General features: G+C 50.3%; 1 protein-coding gene across 1 annotated transcript in view; it reads left to right on the top strand.

Annotated features, from left to right (window-relative positions):
• Positions 1-25,619, top strand: part of CACNA1H (calcium voltage-gated channel subunit alpha1 H) — a 256,884-nt gene that overhangs the window by 110,156 nt on the left and 121,109 nt on the right. The window contains exons 2-3 of the mRNA XM_075165481.1: positions 17,896-18,007; positions 21,054-21,187. Coding sequence (XP_075021582.1) covers positions 17,896-18,007; positions 21,054-21,187 — 246 coding nt within the window. The remainder of the gene's footprint in view (positions 1-17,895; positions 18,008-21,053; positions 21,188-25,619) is intronic.

Here is a 25,619-nt window from a genome sequence, read left to right as displayed (position 1 = left end):
TCACTTCCAGGGACCTTTGCCCCTTCCCATTGCAGCATCCCTACCCAGAGCCACTGGGCATCCCCTTGCCGTGGCTCTGTGGTCCCCACTGCAGGATTTTGGTCCCTGGGTGGGAGCGAGCGCCTGGAGGATGGTGCTCAAGGAGATTGGTTGAGGCTCCCAGGATTTGGCTTGTTGGCTTCTGCGTTTGAGCATAATGACCGTTTTCAGCAGTTTTCTAGCACGGGCCGGTTGTCAGGCACGGAGCCGTAAGTCCTGCTCTCCGCAGGGTGCTGGCGCAGCACCCAGTCGCCATCCCTAGCAAAGGCAGGGGTCAGACGCTTTTATTGTGCTGGAGACTGGCTTGTCTTTGGGGCAGATAAAACATTTGCAGAGGTGCCTGAAAATCAGCTTCTAACCTAGAGGTTCACTCGCATGGCCAGACTCTTCTGCAAGGAAAAAAGGAGGTGATATTTCCAACCCAACCACTGCGGCTGGGTAAAACATGTTTTCTGGCTCCCCAGTTTTTCCATCAGTCGGAGCAATAGCGCGATCCAAGCCAGCGTCAGGCCTGGTGAAAGGCAGCCACTTGTTTCTGCATCATCCGGCGTTTTTAGGCAGGAGCATCGAACAGGTCTGACCCCAGCTAGAGCCAGCCCTGGGGCCTTGCAGTGGGTCCCACGCAGAGGGATCCGGGCACCACTGTGAGGATAATAACCAGGCGCTTGCACGTTGGTTTTGTCATGGATGATGCAATGTGTACAGCACCACGGACCAGAATAACTAGATTTCTTCCTATCCCCCTCTTCCATCCCCTTTGTGCTGGTCAGGAGAGAGGCACTGAAGAGGGTATTTGCCATTGAGCTTGGCGATGACCAGCAAGCCTTGCCAAAATGCTGGAAGTGAAACGTTTTCAGCGGAGCAGACTGTAGAGCAGAGGAATGGGGGAATCGATAGACTTTTCACGTTGACATAGTTACTAAGTGCATGTGTGATCGATGAGCACTGCGTAGCTGGAGGTACCGGGACTGGAGGATCCAGATCTGGAGGTGGATGCTCTATATCCCATAACCTCAAGAAGTTTGTTATAAAATCATCAGACTCCTCCGTTTTACTCTATTAACATACCGTTCATCCATTCAAAACCTGCCGAAGCTCCAGGTTCAGCTCCAACAACCTGTGCCGAAATACAGGGACCTGCAATGGCTGAAGCAGCCGGGACCGTGCCACTGCTGCCTGCAAAGTGTGGCTTTGTCCCCCCGATTTCTGTAGCCGGTCCCTGTGGGGCAGCCCACAGGCTCCCGGGAGGAGAATTGGGGCCATTTCCACATTTTTTGGGTTAGGCGTATCTGGGATCGGTTGTTATCTCCGAAGTGCTGCGTCCGAAATGTGCCTGGTTTCCTTTGGCACTAAGGGCTGCATTTGTCATCCCAGCACAGACTACGGCTCAGATAAAAGGGAATAAAACTGGTGCCAAGGAGGAAGAGCACATAGAGAGGATGAAAGAGCATTTTGGGTGAGATGCATGTAAATGCATTACTCATGCAAACAAGCCATTAAAGATCACGAGGCTCTCGGATGCCACGCCAGTGAGGCTGGTAAGTCCCTGGATAGAAAAGCCACATCTTTGTGAAAGTGCGGGGGAATGTATTTATATTTGCATTATAACTATTAAACCGCAGGGAGAGCAGATGATGTGCCACAGCTCTCGGATGAATTCAGCCATCCAGAAACGTGTGTCCCCCTGGGTCAGCCCAAGGGAAGGGGTAAGGACCGGGGCAGCCCTGGGAGTCACTGGGAAATGCTTGTTCAGGCATCCAAACCTGCATCAGGGACAAACATGGCTTGTTCACCAGGAACGAGCCCTCGGGAGGGGTTTCCAGTTGGGTTTGCTCCAGGCCAGCAGCTCCCTAGCAAAGTCCTTTTCTCGGCGATGTTGCGGTGTTCCTGGCCGAAGGTTGGTAGGGCGCTGCGCAAAGGGGACCGCGTGGCATCCCCGGGAGGCGGCGGTTCAGCTCCCATTTGGGGCAAAGGCTCGGGTTTCAGCTGCTCTGTTGTTTCCCCGGGGTTCGTTCAAGCTTGGTTAGGTGCCAGTGGGATGTATCCAGACCCCACCATTCTCAGCTAATCCGGACAGCAAAGCAGAAAGCACTGAAGCATCCAGCCAAACCCGAGTTTGTCAGAGGAAACCTAACCGTACAATGTAAATGCTCCTATAGCGACACGAGGGGTTTGGGGAGGGTGAGAGGGTTCAGAGAGGAAGGTTAACTCCAAAATCCCTCAAACCACACTGCGACGCTTCCATGACCAGCAGCATCCTGCAGTGGGATGCTGCGATGTGTCTCCTCTTGCACTGTAACACACCCGACTGCGCAGGGACCCTGCGCCGCTGCACGGCGTCCCCATCACCCGCCTAAGCCCGGAGCACTTCCCGTGACAAAGCAGGTCACTCCGTCATTAAGGTCCTTTGCCTCCTGAGATTATTGTAATTTGGGGAGTTATTACGTTGCAAACGTGGGACACAGAGTTATTTAAAGCCATAAGTAGAAAATCACTAGCTGATAATACAGCTCGGTTTAAATTTGAGCTCATTTAAATGTCAGTCTAAACTGCCCCTTGAATCAAAGCTGCTTAAATTATTCTGAAAAATAATTGCCTCTATTCATCAGAAGAATGTGCCATGGATCCAAGTATAACATGAAGTGTCTGATTGGGGATTTTATTTTATTTTCCCCCCTTTTTTTTCAATATTGCAGTCAGAAAAAAAACCCTCTTTGCTCTCCCAGTAATACTCTCTCTAAACAGAGCGGGTCAATCCATCAAATTGCAGTACTGAGATAGGTGAGTTTTATCTGTCCGTGATGGATGTTGCTGCTTATGCAAATCTCCCACGAGACCTGGCTGCAGTAGCGCTCGGCTCTTTGGGAACAGGACTTCAGTTTCCCGCAGCTGAATTAAAATACGCAGCTGTCCTGACTGAGAAGAGTAAGCGTGGAGGTTGTCTGGGGGCAGATCTTGGGGGCTTCCAGTGTCGGCACGGTCATTCCTAAAACTCGGTGTTGTAGCAGGTACGCCTCTTGGGTGCCAAGGATGAGCAGGCAGCGAATGGAAAGTACCAAAATCCCATCTGCTTATAATGATTGCAGTTATTATTGTCCTTTATTTTTGCCCCTTGTCACCTCAGTTAGCTCCGTGCGCGCCCAGGTCCGTGGACAGCCCAGCTCAGGACCCGCCGGGAGCTCAGCAAGCCCTGAGGGCTCGGCTGCGGCTCCGCTCCGGGGCCGGGGCAGGGACCCGTCTGGCAGAGCTGCTGCTGCGGTGAGGCTGCTCCCGTCCCAGAGACGGGGAAGACCCAGGTAAACCCAGTCCACGGCTGATCCCCTGCAAGCGCCCGGCTGTGCTCTTTTACCCGCTCGAAACTGGACTGAACCTCCTTCATTCTGGATGCACTGAGGCGTTTGGCGGAGGCTGAACGCCTTCCCGAGGCCAGTTACAGCTGTCCAGAGCCGGCGCAGAACCAACCGAGCTGAGGTACCTTCGCTCACTTGAGCTCAAGCATGGGTTGAGAGTAACAGTGAAAACATCTGAACGCCATCCGTTAGGTTAAAAGGGCGTCTCTTGCGCGGAGCTGCCACGCTTCTTGGACCTATTCGTCTTCGCCAGCGCAGCACATGGCGGCAGCAGACGTTACAGACAGTAAGTCAGGAGCATTTTGCCGTTTTGAAACCACTCTCCGAGCCCTGAGCCGGCGATGCTGCCGCCTGCCAGCTCCTCAAGCGGGTTACCCCTTCCTCAGCCCCGCGCGCTAAATGCGGTGCCAGGCCGTGCCTGCATTTCCTTTTCACTCAATCGCAGTTGCGAAATGTTTTCTCCCCTCTACTTCCCGAGCGACCCCGGAAGGATACTGGGGCCGGTTTGCTCAGTACTGGGGCCGGTCCTGTTCAATATCTTTATCAACGATCTGGACGAGGGGATCGAGTGCTCCCTCAGTCAGTTTGCAGACGACACCAAGCTGGGCGGGAATGTTGATCTGCTGGAGGGTAGGAAGGCTCTGCAGAGGGACCTGGACAGGCTGGGTCGATGGCCGAGGCCAATGTATGAGGTTCAACAAGGCCAAGTGCCGGGTCCTGCACTTCGGCCACAACAACCCCAGGCAACGCTACAGGCTTGGGGAAGAGTGGCTGGAAAGCTGCCCAGAGGAAAAGGACCTGGGGGTGCTGGTTGACAGCCGGCTGAACGTGAGCCGGCAGTGTGCCCAGGTGGCCAAGAAGGCCAACGGCATCCTGGCCTGTATCAGAACTGGTGTGGCCAGCAGGAGCAGGGAGGTGATCGTGCCCCTGTACTGGGCACTGGTGAGGCCGCACCTCGAATCCTGTGTTCAGTTCTGGGCCCCTCACTACAAGAAGGACATGGAGGGGCTGGAGCGTGTCCAGAGGAGGGCAACGAAGCTGGTGAAGGGCCTGGAGCACAAGTCTGATGGGGAGCGGCTGAGGGAACTGGGGTTGTTTAGCCTGGAGAAGAGGCTGAGGGGAGACCTCCTCGCGCTCTACAACTCCCTGAAAGGAGGTTGTAGCGAGGTGGGGGTTGGTCTCTTCTGCCAAGTAACAGCGATAGGACGAGAGGGAATGGCCTCAAGTTGCACCAAGGGAGGTTTAGATTGAACATTAGGAGAAATTTCTTTACTGAAAGAGTGGTCAGGCCTTGGAACAGGCTGCCCAGGGCAGTGGTGGAGTCACCATCCCTGGGGGTATTTAAAAGACGTGTAGATGAGGCCCTTAGGGACATGGTGTAGTGGGCATGGTGGTGTTGGGTTGACGGTTGGACACGATGATCTTAGAGGTCTTTTCCAACCTTAATGATTATATGATTCTATGATTCTATGATTAGAAATGTCGTGGCGTAAATCCACCCAGGACCCGCGTGCGTGCCAGGAGCCGGCCCTCGAACGGGGGCAGGGCAGGCGCTGGGTGCCCGAGAGCAGCTCCCGTGCGCGGGAGGCAGAGGGGCGGCAGGCGCGGGCCAGGGCGGATTTTGTGCCCAGGTAAAGTGCAAGCGCAGAGGGAGCACACGGGCAGCCCCTGCCCACGGCGGCAGCGAAGAGCAAGAGCCGCGGCGGCAGCAGGATCGAGTCCAGAAGCTGTCAGAGCTCTGGACTGCGGTGAGATTAGTTTCTTCCTCTAAACAAACTTCATGCCCCGTGTGCATCCCTGATTTTTACCTTTGTATTAGCATTTCCCAATTACTCAACGCTTTCCGGCTGGATGACATTTGGTATTGCTGTTTATTGACCCTGGGGACCACAACATTGACATTATTGCTACCAAGTGACATTTACATGGACACTGACGTCATATTGATATCAATAATGGCAGCCAAGTTTGTGAGACAGCATTAACTATGTGAGGCTAGACGGGCAGCTTCTGTTATTGATGCCGATACTATATAGAAATAAAAAACCCAGCCAGTCTTAATGTTGATTGACCAAATTTCTGGCAAACCCGTTGCCGGGCCATGAGAGCTGGTTTTGCCGAGCGGCCGGGGCTCGGGGACCTGCAGGGTGACGATCCCAGCTGCGAACACAGGGGAGCCAGCCCAGCTGCGCTCGCTGCCTCCGTTTGTATCAGATTCTCCTGCCCCAATGTTGACAGAATTGATTTTCGCTGTGCGTGAGTGGAGGACCAGGTTTGTTCTGGTGTGCCGGAGCCATTTGCTGCTCGTTCGTGGTGTTTGCTCAGTGACTCATCCCGTTCCGCCCCGGGTCGTGGGCAGCAGGGCTCTGCTGCGGTGGTGAGCCCTCGACTCGATCCCTGGGCTGGGTCACGTTCCTCCCCACACCATACCACGCTTATCCTTTGCTCATCCTATCCCATAGACCATTTGCTTTGCCATTATTATTATTATTATTATTATTATCATCATCATCATCATCATTATTATTACTATTTTTTTATTATTATTATTGTTCTTTCTCCCTCTATGCAAAGAGTGTTTTGGCTTTATCCAAAATCCCATGAAGTTCAGCCCAAAGCAGCTCAGCAGCCGGTGGCCGGATCCCATCGGAGGATGAGGATGCAACCGTGCACCGACAGTGCTGGGTCATCAGGCAGCTGGTGTCGGGGCAGGTTTCGAGGGTGTCGCTGGTTAAATCACCCGCGGGGTGAGAGCCGGGCGAGGAAGGGCAGGACGGGAGTCAGTGTTGTTAAAGCACAGCATCCCTCCTCGGCTGTTAAATACTTCATACCCGGCTGGGGGGAGAGCCCCAGCGCTTGCGTAACTCACGCTCCGAGTTTCTCCCTTGTTCGCTGTCGGAGCAGTCATTGCTTCTAATGGTGGCTGGTTCTCCTGCCCGGCACGGACACCGGCCACGCAGGGAACCGCCGCGAGCGTGGCTGGAAACGGGCAGAGATGGGGCAAATTCAAGGCAAGAAATCGAGGCGTTACCTTCTCCTCAGGGCTGATCTCGTTTGACTGCAAATATTTAGAAATCCCGGATAAAGGCTATGGGGCACGTTGAATTTAAAAAGGCAACAAAATTTTAATGTGGGTGACCCAGTTTTAACATGAAACACTCAAGTGGAGGGAGGTAAGATGGGGCTGATGGAAACATCCCTGTCTCTGGGTGCAGTTTGGCTCATCAAGACAGGGGTCGATGCTGATAATAAATGAGATATTTAAGACTTTTGAAACCACCCCCAGCTACTCTGATGCTGTGACGAGATCGATCCTGGCTGCGGGCTGCGGGGGGGAGGTTGCCCCCGGCTGGGTGTCACCGCATCAGCCGGGACCCCGATGGCAAAACCGGCAGGGGCTGGGGCTGGTTTACGGAGGCAGACATTGCTGAAATGCAGCAGGTCAGGTTGCTTTTTTTTAATTTGACCCTTTTTTTTAAAAAGCTTGACCCAATGCAACTGAATTGTCGTAGAAACCAGAAAAAACTCCACGGCTGCTCTCTAAGGCCTTGCAAGCACCAACCCTGAATGCCGTGGTGGGATACTAACGGCGTGTAAAACACCTGGAGCGTCTAAGGTAGGGAAGAAAAACACAGTTTTTCTCTTTCCTGAGAATCAGGTTAAAAATTCTTCCTGAAATTATTGCAGCATGGGGTGTCTCAGCACAAAGTGAGTATGGAGGAGCCTTTGCCAGGGAAACACAGGCTCTTTCCCGGGCGGGCATGGTGCCTCGGGAGCTTTTTCTTGTCCTCTTGTCGTCTAAAGGCCAGTTCACGCTGTCCCTAGGGTTACTGGGCACATTGCATCTTTTGTCCCACGCAGCTCTGTCTGTAGCTGAAGTGAAGGACAGAGGAAGGAAAATGTACAGCTATTTCTCTTCCAGCATCTTTTATCTTTTGGCCGTTCATTTGCCCTTGGAAACCTGGAGGAGCGTTTGGGTTTGGATGAGGTCGGAGCGAGACGTCCGCCCCCGGCGCAGCATCTGCCTGCGCAGCTGCAGGGATGTTTGCGGTCCCTGTTGGAAGGGGATCTGCGGCGGGTACGAGAGTCCTGTACCTGCTGCGAGAGCGTTACTCGGAGCAGTTGATCCGATAATCCCTAGAGTGAGATCCGCATCCCCACAAGGGATATTTTCATGGGAAATACTAGCTATCATCCTGCTAACGCAAACACAGCCCGAGGCCCTGCTGTCCCCGCTGGGATGATGCTGGTTATTCTGGGCTGGGAGGTGGCTCGGGGGGGTCAGGATGGGGTGCGATTTCTGCCTGACACCCACCCCGATTTGGGCGACTCGCACTGGGCTGTAATTTGTCTCCTTTGGCTTGTACCGCACTGCGTGGGTGCAAATTGGGCTTGTGAGCAGGAGCACTGGCCCTCGCAAACCATCCCTTCAACCGCTTTCTGTGCTGATATTTCCCATCTGTAAAAAGGGGATTTTTCTGCACCACCACACAGCGCTTCTGCAAAGTTTGATTTATTTGCTTGCTTTTTCTTGTAAAGCACTTTTTGCCTGGCTGGATAGATGAGGCAGAGAAGACAAAGTCATTCTCTTCTCTTTATTTTCAGGATTCCAGCTGCGTTTGGCTTCCCAAGGGTTGCGCTTTTGAGGCAGCGAGCTGGTGGAGCAATTTAGCCGAGGGCAGGCTGGGAAGGGCATGCGTGGTGCTAGGGGCACGGGTAGGGGAAAGGCAAATGGGGTGCAGAGGTGATGTGTTTCCAGAGGAATTGCAGCCCTGGAGCAGCTTCATCTTTGCACTGACCTTCCTCAGAAGGGGATGCTGTGACATTTGTCGCCTGCGTGGTCCCCTGCAGTGACTCCTCAGCACCGAGGAAGGCTGCTTCCCCTCCTCAGCTCACCTAACTCACCAGGACACTGGTGAAAATGGGAGTAGCCGTGCTCGGTCCAGACTTCCTGATGCACCAGCTGCACGAGTCCAGTGGTATTCGCTCTGAACCCATCTGTGTGTCTCCCTGTGGGAAAAGCACGTTTGCATTTACCCACAGGCAGAAAGCAAAAACCAGAAAGCAAAATAAACCCCAGAAGCGCTCCCCCATCGCTTCCTACGACACATGAGCCAAACCCAGCGAGAGCAGGACCGCTGGCGGGCGGATGGTGAGCCACGTCTCCCCCATCCTCTCCTCGCAGCCCCCTCCCGCATCGCCCACCACCGAACAAAGCTGGCACAGGAGATATTTAGGGCTCAACCTCCCGCCCGGGGCTCACCCCAGCAGCATCGTTTCGGGAAGCCGAGCTGCAGCTCCAAGTTCCCATGACACTGAGCCGCCCCCGAGGATGCGGCTGCGGCTTTCTGCCCTCCGTGACCCGTTTCCCCGAGTATTTGGCGTCTCACCCACGCACCCGTCTCTCTCAAGCAATTACCTGCTCTGATTGCTCACCCTCGCATGTCACTGCTTAGATAGGTGCTTATATGTATTTTAATCATGAGTCATGCAGGCGGAGGGGACTAGGCAAAACAGTTTCTGTCCTTGTCTCCTTGCTGGGTAAATGATGGCTGGGAATTTAGTGAGCATGAAACATTCTCATTCGGGTGGATTTAGTGGATTCGGTGGCTGAACGGCTTGTGATGTGTTTAGAGATCATTTGGGTTTATTTTGGGTGAAGTGGTAGGGACTTGATCTCTGGCCCTGGCCCTGAGATCTCCATGCACCGTCAGTCAGGAATAGCACCTTGGAATTACCGAGGATTTGAATTACTGAGGGTTTTTATCACGATATGTGGAAATGGCAGGAACAGAAGCTTTCCTGGATGGTCTGAAGCTGCCTGCTCTGGCCATGGGGTTCCAGCTGCAGAATTTAAACCACGTAAGGTGGTGTTTTCCATCATATAATAGAAATGAAAATTCAGAGGGCAGCTCCTGAGCCGGCCCGGTGCAGCGCGGCTGTGCGGAAGTCCATTTATGTCACTTTAATCAATACAACCTTGTTTCCTCTCGGGGCATCTTGCAGCAGTTAAGGATGCCTTAACGACACACTAAATCCATTTGCTATCATCGCCCTGGGCATTAACAGGCACTAATTCAGCACAGGCAGGGGAGGTGATGTTTCCGGGGTGATGCACGCCGGTGGGCTGACGTGGGGAGGCTTTCCTATGGCTTTGGGCGTAGCAATGGTTTGCGTTGCCTTGATTTCCCTGCTGAGCTTGTTTGGGAGGTACGAGATCCACTGGGATAGCTTTGTGCTGGGGAGGCACGTGGCAGGGAAGAGCAACGGTAGCGGTCGGGTTTTATGGATCCTGGTTTTATGCTCGGAAAGCCCCAAGAACAGGGGGGATTAGTGTTGCATCGACTGAGCCGCGTCAGGAGGCAGCGCGAGCGTGTGCACCCTCGAGGTGCTTTTATGCCTCAATCATCCTTTTAGTTTGAAGTTTAATCCCCAATAGCTGCGACTTGCTGCATCGCCTGTCTCGTAACAGCCTTACAAAGCTGTGGCAACAGGCAGGGAAAATGAAGCTGTCTGACAAATGACACATGACAAGGACTTGGAGTTCACTGCTTTTAAATTCATTATGGCTTCAAAAGATTGGCTTGAGCAAGGTGAATGATTTAAGGTGGATAATGAGATGGATTTAGCCTCCTTTTACTGCCGTTGAATGATCTGTGAACAAGCTTTGATCTCTGCATGACAAGATCTGTCAGTAAGGGGGGGTTATTTGAGGACCACCGGCCATTTGCGGCGGTGGCTCGGTTGCACACTAGCGACTTTTCCCTGGCAGGACAGATGCCAACCTCTCGATGCTTTCAGAGCAAATACCTTCGGTGCTGCCCAGAGCGCAAAACCAAAGAGGAGGCGGTCAAAGGGCACGTGGGCAACCTGGGCACTGAACGCAGCCACTGTGCCGCAGGTCTCTGGTTTGCTTGTGCAAGGGTCTCGGGAGCCCCACCACGGTTTCTGCGTTGATGGTGAACGTCACAACAGGGACGAAGTCCAGGTTTGGGATGCCCTGGCCGTAGCACATATGGCACATTTGGGAGGCGCAGGGCTGCAACCTGCCATGCTTCAGCTAAAAATCATCTAGCGAAGCCAGATCTAGGTGTCCTGCCCCAAAATCAGCTCCCCGATCTCTGGCTGTGCAAGGCAAAGGGAATTATTCACATTTTGGGGGAGAAAGGCACACCCCAGCCTGTGCTCAAGGTCCATTTGGGGCTGGTACCGGGTTGGAGTCCCGTTATGGTTATTTTATAACAAACTGGTGGGATGCAATTATTCCAGTAACTCAGGCTAATCCTTTTTTAAACAAGAATTCTCTGCACTCAGCCCCATCTCCAAAGACATGTGCCAGCTTGGTGTCTTTTGGGCTAAAATATTGCTTCTGGTCTGCGTCTTTGTGGTGCTGTTGGGGAGGTATATATTTCTGAAGTACAGCTGCCTCATTTTGTTTTAGAATTCATAAGCAAACGAACCTGAATGATCCAGTGCAGTATGGGCACTAAAAATAGCTTTAATCAATCAACTTTTTAAAAATAAAAATGTTCCTTAAAATTATGCCAGCACCAGCCAGCGCTGCCTCTTGGGAATTTTATTCTGACTCATTTTTCTTCCGGTTCTTTTCTTTCTTTTTCTTTATTTTTTTCCTGCTCCTATTTACCAAATATCATTGAGTTTGGACTGTTTTCTGTTACTTAGCATACAGGATGAGGTGGATATTGCAGACTTTTAAAGCTATTTTTGTCGCTGGTGGCATGAAGGGATGGGAAGCGTTATTACTGTAATTTGCCAGTATTTGGGCAGTACCTCTAAATACTGATAAAACAGGCGCTAGGTACTTTTAATTAGATATTTTTACACTGGAGCAGCTTCCCACCCATACCCAAACCTTTCAGGGTGGCCCATCCATCAGTCAGAGGACACGGACATGCAGATGCGGTGGCAGTGCCCTGGGGCTTGGTGGGACAACGCAGCAGCCGTGCCCACCCCATACCCTGCTCTCCCCCATCCCTATCACCTTTTCCTGCAAGTGCTTCGATGCTCCCCAGCTTTGCAGGAGCCCCGTTGCCATCTCATGCGGCGGCTGCTTTGTGGTCTGACCAAGCACATGGGCATCCTCGTGGCCTCGGGGTCTGCTGGACCACTCGGGGGCAGGACGAAGCCCCTCTCCTGCCTCCCCAAGCCTCCTCCTGCAGCCAGTTGCATTCTTGCCACTGCCGGGGGACAGATGCCGGGTTGGGCGGTTTACAAGCAGGTCCTCAGGTTTCCGACCGGCCTCGTTTCTAAAGGCAAGTAAGGCTGTGATTCTGCAAAGGAGGAATTACACACCCCAGTCCCGCTGCTCTCCCATGAGCTGTTCATACCCAGCTCCCCAAGAGCACTCTGAAAATCCCAGTCTCTCAGATGTGTGTGTGTGTGTATATATATATGTGTGTGTGTGTGTATATTTAGTGTATTAGTCACATCTATAAAAACTGAAGCTTCAGTTGGCTGCTTCTTCTGTAAACATATGTTCTCCTTGTAACTATAACTTGGCTTTTATTGCTGTGTGATATTCCTCAGCGTCGTGTGCAGTATGTACAGATACGATAACACTAATAATCATAATACTGCCAAATCCGAGCATTTAAAATAATGGGTTAAGTCTCCAAAATCCCCTGACTGGCTTAAAAATAATAAGATTATATGAAAATAGTAAGTGCTATGATCTTGTCTTGCTGCTTTTCAGTTGCTGGGTGTTCAGGCTTTTGGCTCCCGCCTCTCTCCAACGTGGGCATTCAGAAATGAGGGTTGGGGAGGGGAACTTCTGAAGGAAGCTGAGACTGATCCCTCTGAAGGACCCAGGAATTGGAAGCAGCATGTCCTTCATCACGAGGCATGGGATGAAGGCAAGGGGGTTTGCGACACAGCGATAATACGGTCCTGGCATTTTTTGCTGTGTTTATTGCAGAAATATTTTTAGAATTAGAGTGGCGGATGGTAGAGATTATCTGCCTGCAAATGGGGAGGCACAGACTGGCTGAACTGCCTAGTGAGGGAGGGCGGTTGGGTTATGGTACGTCTGAGCCTGACCTATACCCACGTCACTGGAGGTTTCTGTGCTCGTTAACTGGAGTGGGGAAATGACCGGTGCAAAGTGAACACAGCACAAGCCAGGGCTGCAGACATGGCAGTCTACTCTGTACCTGTGCAATTTTAATATAGATATTGAAAACCCAGCTTTCTAACAAGACGAGCAGTTTCTTTTTAAGTCTTTCATTTTTATTTTTAAGAAGGTCTTCAAATTTTTAAAGAAAATATTAGACTTTGACCTGCAGGCCAAGAAATCCCCTTATAGCATTGCACAAATGTGTAAGAATCTGAAAGTCTTCTAGAAACAGGAACTATCCACATTGTTTTGCTGGCTAAAATGCATGAAACAGAGATCCAAGTTGCATCATTGCAGTTAATTTTGCATTTCTCTTTGGGCCAAGAATCAGAGGTTTATGGCAGGAAGGAGCTGGGAGATGCTGGGTTTGGGTTTGGCGTTTTTCAGTTCAGCAGAGTCATTCTTTTCTTCTGCCTGCAACCGTCGTGTCATGGTGTGCAGACCATCTCCAGAGGAGATGGAGCCGTCAGGCCTGGCTGGGGCTGGTGTTCCAGTTTAATTAGATCCGTGCCTAAACCAGCTGAACTAAACGGATGCAAAGCACAGCGTGAGCGCTGTGAGCTCGGTAAGGACACAGCTTATTTCTGGTTTTGCTTAAGTTTGTTCTGCCATCAGCTCAATGGAATTAAGTCTCTTTTAAAGTTAAATGTGAGGGTCTGGAGGCCAAGGCGTTAAAGTTCTCCCTCTGGGTTTCGTCCTTGCGACCCGTGGGCAGGTCTGCGTGCCACCGGCGGAGGTGCGGCAGCGACGGCCGTCTGCCCTATTCCTCTGCTCCTCGGTTTGGGGCCTGAGGTCAGCAATGCAAAAAGTCACAAGTGCGTTGCTTTAAAAAGGGAGAGAGGAAAAGAACAAGTTAAATCAGAGGCCAAATGCAAACTTATCTTCAGGAAACGCTTGCTGCACTAAGAAAAATTGTTGATGCGCTGCTATGAAATGCCACACCACTGCAGGCGTCCTTGGTCAGCTCTTCACCCTACAATGCAAAGATGTCCCGGTCTGCTCTGGATCCACCAGAGAGCAGGTTTAAAGACGAATCTTTTTTTCTGTGTTTGTTAGCTGGATTCCTTAATTAAGCGGTAATGTCCTTAGGAGATGCGAGTCTTGCTGTGTTGCTGCCTCGGTGATGGAGGAGCCCTTTCTAACCCCGCTGCTGGTGGCAGAGGGCAGGGGCTGCTGACAGAGGCAGGAGGTGCCGGGAGGTCTCCCTCTGGGCAGGACATGTGCACAGCTCCTACCCAGTTTTATTTTGGGTTGCCTACTCCTCAGACACGTCCGCTGGCACTGATACCAATGGCTAGGTGACGTGGAGCCAACGAGTAGGGGCCACCCACCCCAGCTGTCTGCCGTGGGCTCCTGCCATTCAGTTTTACTGCTGGAAACACTCGCACCGTCTTGAGCAACAGCTTCAACACACCCTTGAATTCCCATCTCTCTCTTTAAATCAAGTCAAGGCCTTACCAGCTAAACTGGCACGGCAGAGGTCAGTGAGAAAAGGAGGTCTTGCCCATGCTGAGGCATCTTCTGGCAACCAGAGCTCTTCATCCTCAAGCCACTGGTCTTCCCCTGGAGGCGATTTCCGTAAAACCCTGTGAAAAGCTGCTGGAGAGCATCAGCATCAGGAGAGCATCAGCATCAGCCCTTGCACTAACAGCAGGTGGGGCCAACAGCACTTTGGGGGAGAGCCTGGTTTCCACCTTGTCACTTCTAAACTCGGGGCTAGATTTTAGTGTAAGAGACTGTGTCGATCCCGCAGCGCGGTGCTGTGCGGCCGGGAGCAGCCCCGCCGGCCGGGCAGGGCTCTGCCGCTCCCCAGCTCCTGCCTGAAGGGCGTCCGGGGGATCTGAGCTCAGCTGGAGATGTCATTACCCTGGAATTTGTGGCAGAGGAAGAAATATTAAGCAAATCTTTTGTAATTATCTTTGCCCCCAGCGGTTAGTCTAGATCTCCCCTTTGCATCTTTTTCTTTTCAAATCTCTTAGTCGTGAAGTTGGCTGCTTTTAAACTGGGTGGTGCTTCGGGGGCCTCGAGAGCAGCGGTTTCCATGGTAACTCAGAAGTACCCATTTTTGCACAGTCACGGTTCTAGCGGGTCGCAGCCACCGCTGCTGCCGGAGGACCAGGAGGATCCCAAGCCAGTCCCATCCCAGCTCCAGCAGCGTGAGAGCCAGTGCCACTCGGGGTGTGAGCAGGAGCCCCGTATGGCTGAGCTTGGTGTTACCATCCCGCACCTTCCTTGACCTCCTGGTTGTGAAAAAGCCAGGCAGGGTGTGCGGCAATGCTGCGGGGTCAAATTCCACTTCGGTGTTAGATGGACAGGGGACAGTGGAGGCTCTGCTTGTCTTTAAGGAATCGGGGCACTCATTTCAACTCCAGTGACAATTCTTCTCCTGCAGGTTTAAAGGTTATTATAACCATAATAATATTTTATATCTAATATAAAGTAAGTATTATAGTTCTTAATTATATTATTAATAATATAACCATATTATTATAATATGGTTAAATATAATTTAACCATAAAAACTACAATTAGGTCATTTAAAAGAAAGAAAAAAAGAAAGAAAGAAAGAAAAAATTTTTTTAGAGATCTGATGCACAGAGTGCCTGAACAAAGGTCCGGGGTAGCTCAGGAGAACGGGGGCTTTACCCCGCAAACATCTTCAGCGTTAGGCTTCAGTCACTCCACTGAAATCAAAAATCAAGGGCAGATGCCAGATCCAGAGGGCAGGAAGGTTTTCTGCTCAGAAAATTTTCTTTTTGAAATGTTTGTGATTTTGTATCATGATAGGAATGATCTGAGCAGCAAAAGGCACCGACGCAGAAGCCAGAAAGCCCGGGCTGTGGGAGACCCCAGCACCCATCAGAGTTTCCCGTACTCCTGAGGACTCCTTTCAGCAAAGGGCTGTGCCTCTGCCTTTCTGGGGACAGACTTTTCCATGTTTTATGCAAAAAAGTCTGTCTTAATTGAATGTTGCCATCAAAACTGGTCCACGCCGATGATCGCTCTTGAGAAATCAGTGTTTTCTAATGGAAAACAAAATCTAATTCTTGATCGGTTCTGCTAGAAACAAGGGCTCAGGCAATGGAGAGCGGGATGGAGAACAGTAATGCAACTGAAGCTGTTGCTCATGAGTGTTTCCAGCAGTAAAACCGAATGGCAGGAACCCTTGGTGGACGGTGGATTCAAAAGCCTTATCGCTCCCGTGGCAGGGAAGAGCCTGGGCTGCGCACTTCCCCATTGCTGGAGCACAGGGGATGGAGCCGGCACGAGCCCAGGGTCATTGTCCAGGGCAGGATGCAGGAGCAAGGTTGGAGCAACCAGGTACAGGCCCAGTGTGCTCCCCTCCTCCAGGGGAAGCAGGGGACCTAACTCATCAGCACAGTTATTTTTTTTTAAACAGTTCAAAATCCACATGCTTTTATTTTTTTTACTTTAAAGGGAAAAAAAAAAATCTCCCAAGTATAATAAGTGAAAAGAATGCAACTGCAGGCACCCTGGGAATAGCGCAGGAGCCGTGTTTACAGGGAGTTCCACGTGGATCCCATCAAGCAGTGCAAATATTGTAAGGAGGATGTGGCCTCGGGTTGGGCTTTGTTTGGGCCTGATGCGGGCTGTTTTCTCTATGGAGCAGGATTACCACTCTGCTTCTAATTAGGCGAAAGGGAAGGGGATCCAAAGAGCCCCTAAAGATGTTAAAAATCAGAAAGAAGTCATTGAAGGGAGGGAGAAATTAAAATAAACGGACGTTGGTATTTCAGCGATGCACAAGTCTTCTGGGGCAGTGGCCAGGAGCTTCGCCTGCTCCAGCTCCCTCTGCATCGCTGACGGGGTGACCTGGGGTTTTATTTCATTTGTTTGTTTGATTTCATGCATTTCCATTTGAGACAAGTGGGTTTCCAAGTCTGACATGTTTGGTCTCCAGCATGGGCTCCAAGGTGTTCCTAGCTCTGAATTCTCAAATTAAAGCCCTCTCTAAAGCAAGAAGTGGTTTGGGTTCAGGTTTTAGGGAAGCTGCAGGACCTGACCCCGCTGATTTCTCTTTTTATTTTCATCTGGATAAGTGAGAGCGTGTGTGCAAAAGTAGTTTGAGACTGCAGCCCTGCACTTGCCTAATCTTAGGCTGCGATAAATCTTACACTGAACTGCTAAAATGCCAGATAAAATACTTCTAAAAACAGCAGGGATAAATATGGTAGGCATTTTTGTTCCAGAGCAGGAGAATTGTTGTTATCAGAAATAAGACAAGGTCTATGTGCCTCTTTCTCCGTGATCCCTTGCTCACATATGCTTGTGTGTTTGCAAGCATAAAGGTTTATTCATACACAGATGTTTCCAATTATTTTTCCTAAGAACAGTTCTCTCATTCATGCTTAATTTGTGAAACTCCTGTTTAGTTCCCCCAAATCTTTTTTTATTATTTTTAATAGTCATACCAGCCGCAGTAATCATAAGCTCTGGGCCTATTTTGCTCTGATGCAAATCACCACTTACTACTTTGAAACTATTAACGTTGGTGCAGTTGAGCACTGGTGGGTCCTGTAAGAGAATACGGTCTTTTTTTTGGTGACTGGAGACATCCAACCTTGAGCCCTTTCCTTCCCTTTCGAAGCCTGTGCTGTGCACCCTGGGTCCTGGTTTACATCCCGTACCCCAACATGCTGCCATCCTTGGCCATGGCAGCTTGTGCCACCACCTTGGCTTTGTTTTACCTTCATCCTCAGTCATGATGTAGAGCTCCAAATGGACTCTATAGCTCCTTGAGACTTGGAAACTGGGTAGGAAGGAGATAGCCTGCATTCAGCACCCATGCCCATGACTCGAGATGGAAACAAGGAGAGCAACCTCACTGGTTGGAGCAAGGAACCAGGCACAAGACGGGTTTCTGGTGGTGCCTGAATTAATTCATCTTTCTTTGTCTTGCTTTCTTTAGCTTGGTAGTGAAAGAGTTAATGCTAGCGGACATGTAGGGTGATTCACTGGTAAAAGCCTTTGAGATCTGGAGATGGAAGTTGCTGTGGGAGGAGGACAGGCAGCTGTGTTCTCAGCTGTCCCTGGGCATGCATAAGAACAGAAGAGGATGGCGGTGTGGAGGACTTGAGATGGAAAGCGTAGCCTGGTTGTGCTTCTCTGCTGCTGTGTAGGAAATGAAAGGCATCCTTTGTCCCTTCATCTCAACAGGACTACCCTTTCCAAGGCCCTCTCCTCAGTTGCCAAAAACTTCAAACCTTAGCAAATCCGGGATGTTTGGTAGTGTTTTCTTTTGTGCTTGCATGAGGAGTGAAGGCTTTTTGACGCGTAAATAGCGTGGTGCTTCAGCTTTCCTCCTCTTGATGGCCGCTGAAGCGTGTGCTCTCCTTAACGCCCTCCTCTCACCTGGTTTGAGCACGTCAGCATGCTGGTCATCCTCCTGAACTGCGTCACCCTGGGCATGTTCCAGCCCTGCGAGGACGTGGAGTGCCAGTCGGAGCGGTGCACCATCCTGGAGGTAAGGATCCCATGCTGCCTCGCTTGCCTGGGACGTGCGGGTTGCAGGGGGGTGGCCGTCCTGGGAGCTGGGAACCCCCATCTGGTCCCTTTTCCCCAGGATCCAGCCATGAAAGCCCTTCCCACAGGGATGGTTTTTCCAATAAGCCACCCTTCGGCATGCTAAGTCTGTCCTCCAAGGAGACCTCCTGCCATGGCCCTAGGTGAGACCCAAAGGCTGACTGATGTGGACTTACCCCAGCAAGATCCTTTCTCTACACAATTAATAAGGGCAGGGCGGCTCAAAACTCAGCATCCAGCTCCCACTGGAGGTGTTGAACACTTTTTAATTAGAAGATGGTGAATGCCGCAGGGAACCTCTGGCTCGCAGTCAGTCGGTTCCATCCCAGCCAGGTCACTGCCGGCATGTCTTGGATCGCTGCAGTCTGGTCTGTGCAGTATGGCACCGATGACTTTGCCATTTCATCCCCTTCTTCATGAACAAAAAAGCATGGAACAGGCCCGCGCCTGCTCTCCTCCGCAGCGGAGCCCACCAGCCCAAGTGTGGCATTGCCAAGTGCCAGGATAACTGACCTTTGGGAAATGCATACGCATACAAAGCTCACAGACCCTTGTTTGTTGGCCACCCCAAGCTTAGTGGGGCATCAAGCTTATGACTTCATCCCTCGCTGTGTCCTGGCAATCCCCTCATTGCCATATGCCCGCAGGATTCGTTTTGGAAGCACATCCCGGCAGCATCTGGTGTGTGGGCAGCACCTTGGCGCTGGGCTTCCTGCAGCCACTCAGTTCTCAGGCTTGGAACCAACTTCTGTTGTTTCTAATGCATTACATCAACCTAGGCAGGGACTACCGACATGTGGTGGTGTAACGGGCTTGGTTCATTTGAATCCCGCACAGATCTGCTGCTTTACTTCCCTTTGGGTGTTTCAGCCATACCGGAAGGCCAGTGGGATCCTTCCAACCAGCCTCTCCTGCCTCTTTCAAAGATTGGTCCAGAACTGCCTGCAGATGCCAGGAATAGCAGAGTTTATCATCAAACCCTCTTTCAACCTTAAAAGAGGATCTGTTAAATGCAGAGCCAAGTAAACCAGATGAATTGAGAAGCCACTAGAGGTTTGTTATGGAATGAGATCAATTTTGGAGAAACTGTTGCCACCAGAGGCATCCAGCGTAGGGATTGTCTCAGAGGGTCAGGCTCAGGGTTGGTGTGAAGTGGCATCCAGAGATAGCACCAGAAAATGTCACACTGCAGGCAGCTGTGGGCTAAGCTGCCCCAGAGAGCCCATCAGAAAGTGTCCGATCTCTCCTGAAAGGTTACCCTCCACGTGCCTGCCATTTTTCTGCATGTATTCACCCACGTGGGACTTTGGAGGATGCCCGTCCTGCCAAAATGTCCAGGCAGACAAAGGGAATCCTGCCTGGACAAGGAGGTGACGTTATTGAATGCTCCTTATTTGCCTCCTTTTTTTTCATAATTTAATCAGGTTGCAAACACACAGTTTGCATGGTCTGTTCTCCTCAGAATAGACGCTCATACGTCTGCGAGGAGCCCAGGCACTGAATTTGGTTTCTAATACCAGCTTAATGATTACAACGTATATTTGCAAAACCCAAAGTGTTATCCTGAAGGGTTTGCAGGCAGAAAAAGGCTGCGAGTAAAGCCATCGTTATCCCTCACTCTGTCACAGCTTGCAGGAGGGAATGGAGGCCAGAACATGAGGTAGAAAAGCCTGAACTCCTTTATGGAGGCGTTCAGATGCCAGTTATTAAATGAACTGAAATAATGGAGCAAAACTTCACTGCAGTTTATCAAGGGAAAGGTTGGTTGATAAAGCCACCAGCCAGAGAAGATGGTGCTCACACGCAGCCACGCAGAGGTACATGGATGCGCAGTGGGAACTTGGCTGCCATGTGGATGCTCTGTTAATTTTACTGTTAATCCACTCAGACCTCCAATTGAAAGTGCCAGAGACACAATACCGACCAGTATGGTCATTAAGAGAGGGGTTTGGAAAGCAGCAGTCATGTCTGCAGATTGAGAAGTTCCTGTGCTTTATCAAGTCAGTTATTCAAAACAACAAAGCCTCTGCACATGATTTAAAAGCAATCTGTATCTCCTGATGTTCAAGTTTACAGGCAACATGTAGAAGAGTATTTAGCACAGAGTTTCATGGTATCTTCAAATACATCCACATTTCATGCACATACATGTAGTCTCCAGAAAGGCTGGAGAAATCAAGTCCCCACTACCCTACAGAAGTCATTCTTTAAGTAAAGGCTGAGGCATGTTCTATAGGGCAGCACTGGATTAATTTGTGCATCTTTATTTTCTCTTCTTGTTTTCACAGTAATCTAAAACCCAAAATCTTTACCTTCATCAAGAGGCTCCTGCGCTTGGGCACACAGGCTTGCCAGCAGGATGCCCTGAGCCTCTGCACCATGAGGACTCCAGTCATTCCTCTCGTGCAGCAGAACTGCCCTTATAGTTATTGCTTCAGCCTCTGCTTCACGTGCACGTTCGCTGCCAGCTGTGTCTGGGTCTGTGAGCAGGAACCTGGTCCCTTCAGGAGTCCATGAAGGCATCAGAGGTGAAGCACATCCCCCTGTGTTAGATGGGACAAATTCTTTCTAGGAGGTATGAGTTGCCCAGTCTGGAAACGCAGTTGCCACTGCAAGTTGCTGAGACCTCCTGGACCCAACCACAAGCTGCTGTTGAATGCATAGGCTTTAAATGCCAAGAAACACATCCAGCCTGTACAACAGCGATGTCCTTGTATCTTTGTCAGTAGATTAACAGAAGCTGCTAATGCTTCCCAGGCAGTGGGCTGACCCAGGAGCTGTGCTCAGGGTTGCCATCACCCATCAAGTATTGCACGTTTTATTTTTGAGTTCAGTAGGTGGCACTTTGGTACCAGTGCTTTGCCTCGCAGTGTCTGCCAGGGTACACAGAGTGCCTCTGCGGTGGGAGGGCTCATGTCCCTGCTTTCCCTTTCCCTGATAAGAAGGCACAGCAGAACTGACTGTAATAATCTTTTACCGGTCTCCAGGCATTTGACGACTTCATTTTCGCTTTCTTTGCGGTGGAGATGGTCATCAAGATGGTGGCTCTGGGGATCTTCGGGCAGAAGTGTTACCTTGGAGATACGTGGAATCGCCTGGACTTCTTCATCGTGATGGCGGGGTCAGTAACAAAACCTCATAAATTTGCTCTTTGTAGTGAAACCTAGAAAACCCCAGAGAGCCAAATCTGTAGGTTGTCCTGGCTGGTTTTCATAACGTCTTGTGAAAGCTGCCAGACTCAAGCCAAGGCAAAGTCTCATAAGTCTCATTTGGTTTCACCTCTGGCAACCACGCCAGATTATGGGGTGGGGTTTGAATGTCAGGGCAAAAGCCATCAGGTTTGCAGTAGCAGTCCTTTTGCTAGTGTCATCTCTGTCAAATCGCTGTGCATGCTGATCTAGTCCTTGCGATGGCCAGTATGTCCCAGTGCTCGCGGTTAAGACTGCTGTCTCCAGAACGGGTGGAAAAAGCACACAGCAGCTCAGCCCCGCTCCTGCTATGTGACACCATTAGAGTGAGGCAGAGAGGCAGAAATTGGCCAAACAAGGAGGATCTAGCCCAAAAATCTGGGTCAGAAGGTTGAAATCCCAGTGGAAGAAAGTGGCCAGAAGTTGACCCAAATTACAAGTGCATGCAAATGCTTCCTGTAAACTTCTCTTGGTTTACATTTTAATACCGTCTCCCACAGCTGCTTATTTGTGCAGGATGTGTTAATAACAGATGTAAGGAAGATCTGGGTGCTTTTGACACCAGTTCCCTCACACCCACAGAGAAAAACTGAGTGGACTTAAAAGCTTGACAAGTCTAAAACTTTTTTCTATAAATAAATGGATTTTAGAAACCCCAGGCTCTCTTACCTGCTTAGTATACCCTAGAAAGGGATAGACTGCTTTAATTACAGAGCTCTGCCTTATTTCTGAATTCCTGGGTTTATAATGGCCAGCCTGGGGTTAATTAGAACATTCCTGTAATATGTTGGGGCATTTTTACCCTTACATTAGTGATGTACAATCTTCACTTAACTAACGAAGTTTTGTTTTGCTCCATGTTATTTGTCTGGAATACAATTAAGAATGACCTTACTGGTTTGAATAAAACATGAGCTCTCCTGCGCAGAGCTTCCTTTGAACCCATGTGCGGTTACAACCTACAAAAGAACAGCAGGGACAACAAAAGAAGCAGTTAATTATTTTTTCTTTCCAAAGCTGGTGCAGCATTTAAGCCAGAAGAGTAGGGGAAGAGCAAGGCTGTGGTTGCAGGGGGAACTCGGGATCAGAAATCTGCCACCCATAACCAACGTGCCGACAGCGTTTCCCCACGCTGAACCTGCAGGATGAGCACTCCTGATGGGCGAGCAGAGGTTCCCCACGTCATCAAACAGATCATCCCAGCAAAGCGGGAGAACAAAATAGCACATGCAGGCAGAAAGGCTGAGCCCTCTGCTCATACCTCAGAGTCAGGTTTGGCACCAGGATCTTTGCTCATGTAGAACCTGGGATGCGGGGGAAGACGGCTGGTGAGTCAATTTGGTGGTTTTCCAGGGCATTTCCCCACCCTCCGTGGCTGGCATATGTTTGAGAAGAACGAAAACAGCAGAAGCACCAGGAGACCCCAACGGGAAGCCCTGCTGCCAGTCTGGCGTTACTCAGGCTGAAGATGAGAAGAGGAACGGCCCCTTCTCTGGCTGATCCTGGGCCATCTCCAGATGATTTTGGTGTATTCGAGCCATACCTGTGACATTATTTCCCATCTCTCAGAAGAGGGGCTGGTCTGGGAGCTGGGCTGGCTGGTAATGCTGGTGGAGGGCAAGGAGAAGCTGTGCGATGCGCTGGGGTTCTTCACCTCTCCCACCACCGTTCGAGCCAGTGTCTGCTCCTGAAACTGGAGGTGGTTTTAGCATGCTATTGGAATAACAAGAGTTGCTTTTTCCAGCAAGCGGGTGGATGTGATGAAGTTATGAGGCTTTTTCTGATAAGAAGGGAAACAAGTGATCGGCAGTGCTGCCTGCTTTGTTTGTCCCGTTTGGTCTCCCCAAATAAGCTGATTTGGCTTACGAGCAAGTATACCAAAGAGAGCGGAGGGTAAGCAGGGAAACTACAAAATAAACATATCTTGTGCCTCTAGCAACAGATTGCGTCTGAAGTTTGTTCCAGCACTGAAAGCCCTTTCATGTTTTGCTCGCCTGAGAAATGTACCCTGGAAAATTTCAGACCGAATGGAGCTTACAACCTTTCAGTCTGTCCAGCAGCCAAGTTGAAAGCATTTCCCGAGCATCAAAAATGTTGTCCACAAGAGCTGAAATCAGAGAGGTTTCTCGTGCATCCAGTCCCTAGAGATGTTGCAGGCTCATATGATATGCTTTGGACATCTTTAACTTGACAGCTGAAGGACTGGAAACTGTTCATGGTAGAAGACATTGCAAGGGCTCATGCCTCCTTTTTTTTCAGCACCCAGAGGCTGTAGGGAATCGCTGCCAAGTGCCAGTCCACCCAAACCTCCGGTCCCTGCATACCCAAAATTTCCAGCTCCAGCAGGTTTCTGTCAGGCATTTCCAGGATATTCTTGGTTTACAAGTGTGATATGAGAACAGGACCCCAAGCTTGGCCTTCACAAAGAAACCTTTGACTTTTTCATGAAGGCTTCAGATGTTTTCACTGCTTGTAGAACACACAGTCTGGAATCCATCAAGTGTTTCAGGTTGGCTTCGATGGGCAGTGTAGATCCCCCTGAGACTTACTTTCAAATCCTACATGGAGTATCGCGGAAGTCCAAAGTATCAGGGTCAGAAAGTCTGTTTCCTAGGCCAAATCCTGGATTATTCATCTTTTATCAGCCCCATTGAAACTCCAAGGGCCAAGTAAAAGTGAGGCCCCAGGAGTTGGCCCTTTAACATGCTAATCATTGCATGTGCTCTCTGGAGCACAAAACCAGCTCCCACTGGAGCATTTCATACTCCTTTTACATGCTATTAGTAGTTCAAAAACTGTATCAGTTACACTAAAATCCACTTACTCAGCCACCCGATAAATTGCAAGTGTGCTGTATTGGGACCACGCCAGCGAACACATTCAGGCTTCGGCACTATTCACTTCGGGGACTTTAAACAATGCTTTGTCTATTCCTGCAAGGTCTGTTTAGAGCAGACACCTGGTGCTGGCTCCAGGCCCCTCGACGCAGGTGTGAACAGGGATTTCCGATGGCTTTCCCACTGTGTGGTCCTTCGTGCGGCTCTGGGCTGCTTCCCACTGCTCCGCTCCAGCTGCTTAATGAACACACGTTAGATTTAAAACCTGTTTTCATGCCTTGCTGAGTTTTAAAGCTATTCATCATGTTCAGCTCAGTTCCTACGTACAAGCGTTAAGGTGGTTTTGATTTATAAAGACTCACTAACTACTTCAGAAAAAAAAAAAATCTCTGGAAGGTTATCACTAAAAATGGCTCAAAATCACCAGGGCCTCTGCACGGCAAATTAAGGCTAACGGGCCAAAGTCACCTCAGTGCAATGCCAGTGATATCGCAGGGTTACACCAAACAGCTTCAGGACAAAAGAGAAGCAAACATCAGAACATCTAGATATTCCCAATTAAGCTTTGCAGAGCCGGGCAAGGCATCAAATACGAAGTGCAAGGCTCCGGCAGAGCAGGGCACACGGGCACACGGGCAATGATGCGCCCGAGCAAGGCTGGCCTGAAACCAAACCTCCCTCTGCTCTTGCCTGAAATCCATTCAGCTGTTGCTCAGTCCACTTGGCTGTTGCTTCTCGATGGCACGTAACGATTTTGGTCCATCCTGGCTGCAGGATGCTTCAACTGAAAAGCTCTCTTTCCACTGAAGCTTCTGAAGTGCCTGGTTGCAGCAGTTCAGCTTGTATTTGCCTTCCTCCTTCCGTATCTGTTTGTTTATTTTAAAAAAACCAAAACAAAAGCTCTTTCTCCATGGGATCCAACAGCTTACTCGCAGGGTTGCTTTTGATGCTGTTATGTTATTTGAACAGACGTGGTGAGAGATTTGTGACATATTTACAAGTGCTTCCCTGTAGTCAAACTCATAAATTGTAATTACAGCCATGCTAACTAGCCATAACCCCATTAAAAAAGCAAACTACGCACATTTGCCACTCATTGCTATAAAAGAGCAAGAAAACTGACTTGACTTAACATCCTTCCCAGCCTGGGAGAGAAATGTTTATGTGAAACGGAGACGGAGCATGACAAAGATAATGTTCCCTATTCTTAATAATAAAATGGCAACCAAACTACTTTAACGTCATTTGTCGGCTTGGTTATTCACATTTTTGTCATAGGGGGAGAGATAAGCTGGCGTGAAAATACGCTGGGGTGCTAGTAGGGGGGATAATATCAGAAACATCTTATTGACTGAGCTGCATGCAGTTGTGCAGTAGTCTCCCTGGGAAGGCTGCGGATGCGCCGCCGGCCAGAGCGCAATAAGCTAATGGAAAGGGGGAGCGGCACGGCTGCGGGAGCTGAGCAGATAGCTGGGGGCTCCCCCTCTGCCCCGATTTCTGTGGCCCCGACTTTGCAGCTCTTTGTCGT

Source organism: Calonectris borealis, chromosome 16 (genome assembly GCF_964195595.1).
Source record: "Calonectris borealis chromosome 16, bCalBor7.hap1.2, whole genome shotgun sequence".
In the NCBI taxonomy this organism is placed as follows: Eukaryota; Metazoa; Chordata; class Aves; order Procellariiformes; family Procellariidae; genus Calonectris; species Calonectris borealis.
This window is presented reverse-complemented; position numbering and strand designations above follow the sequence as displayed.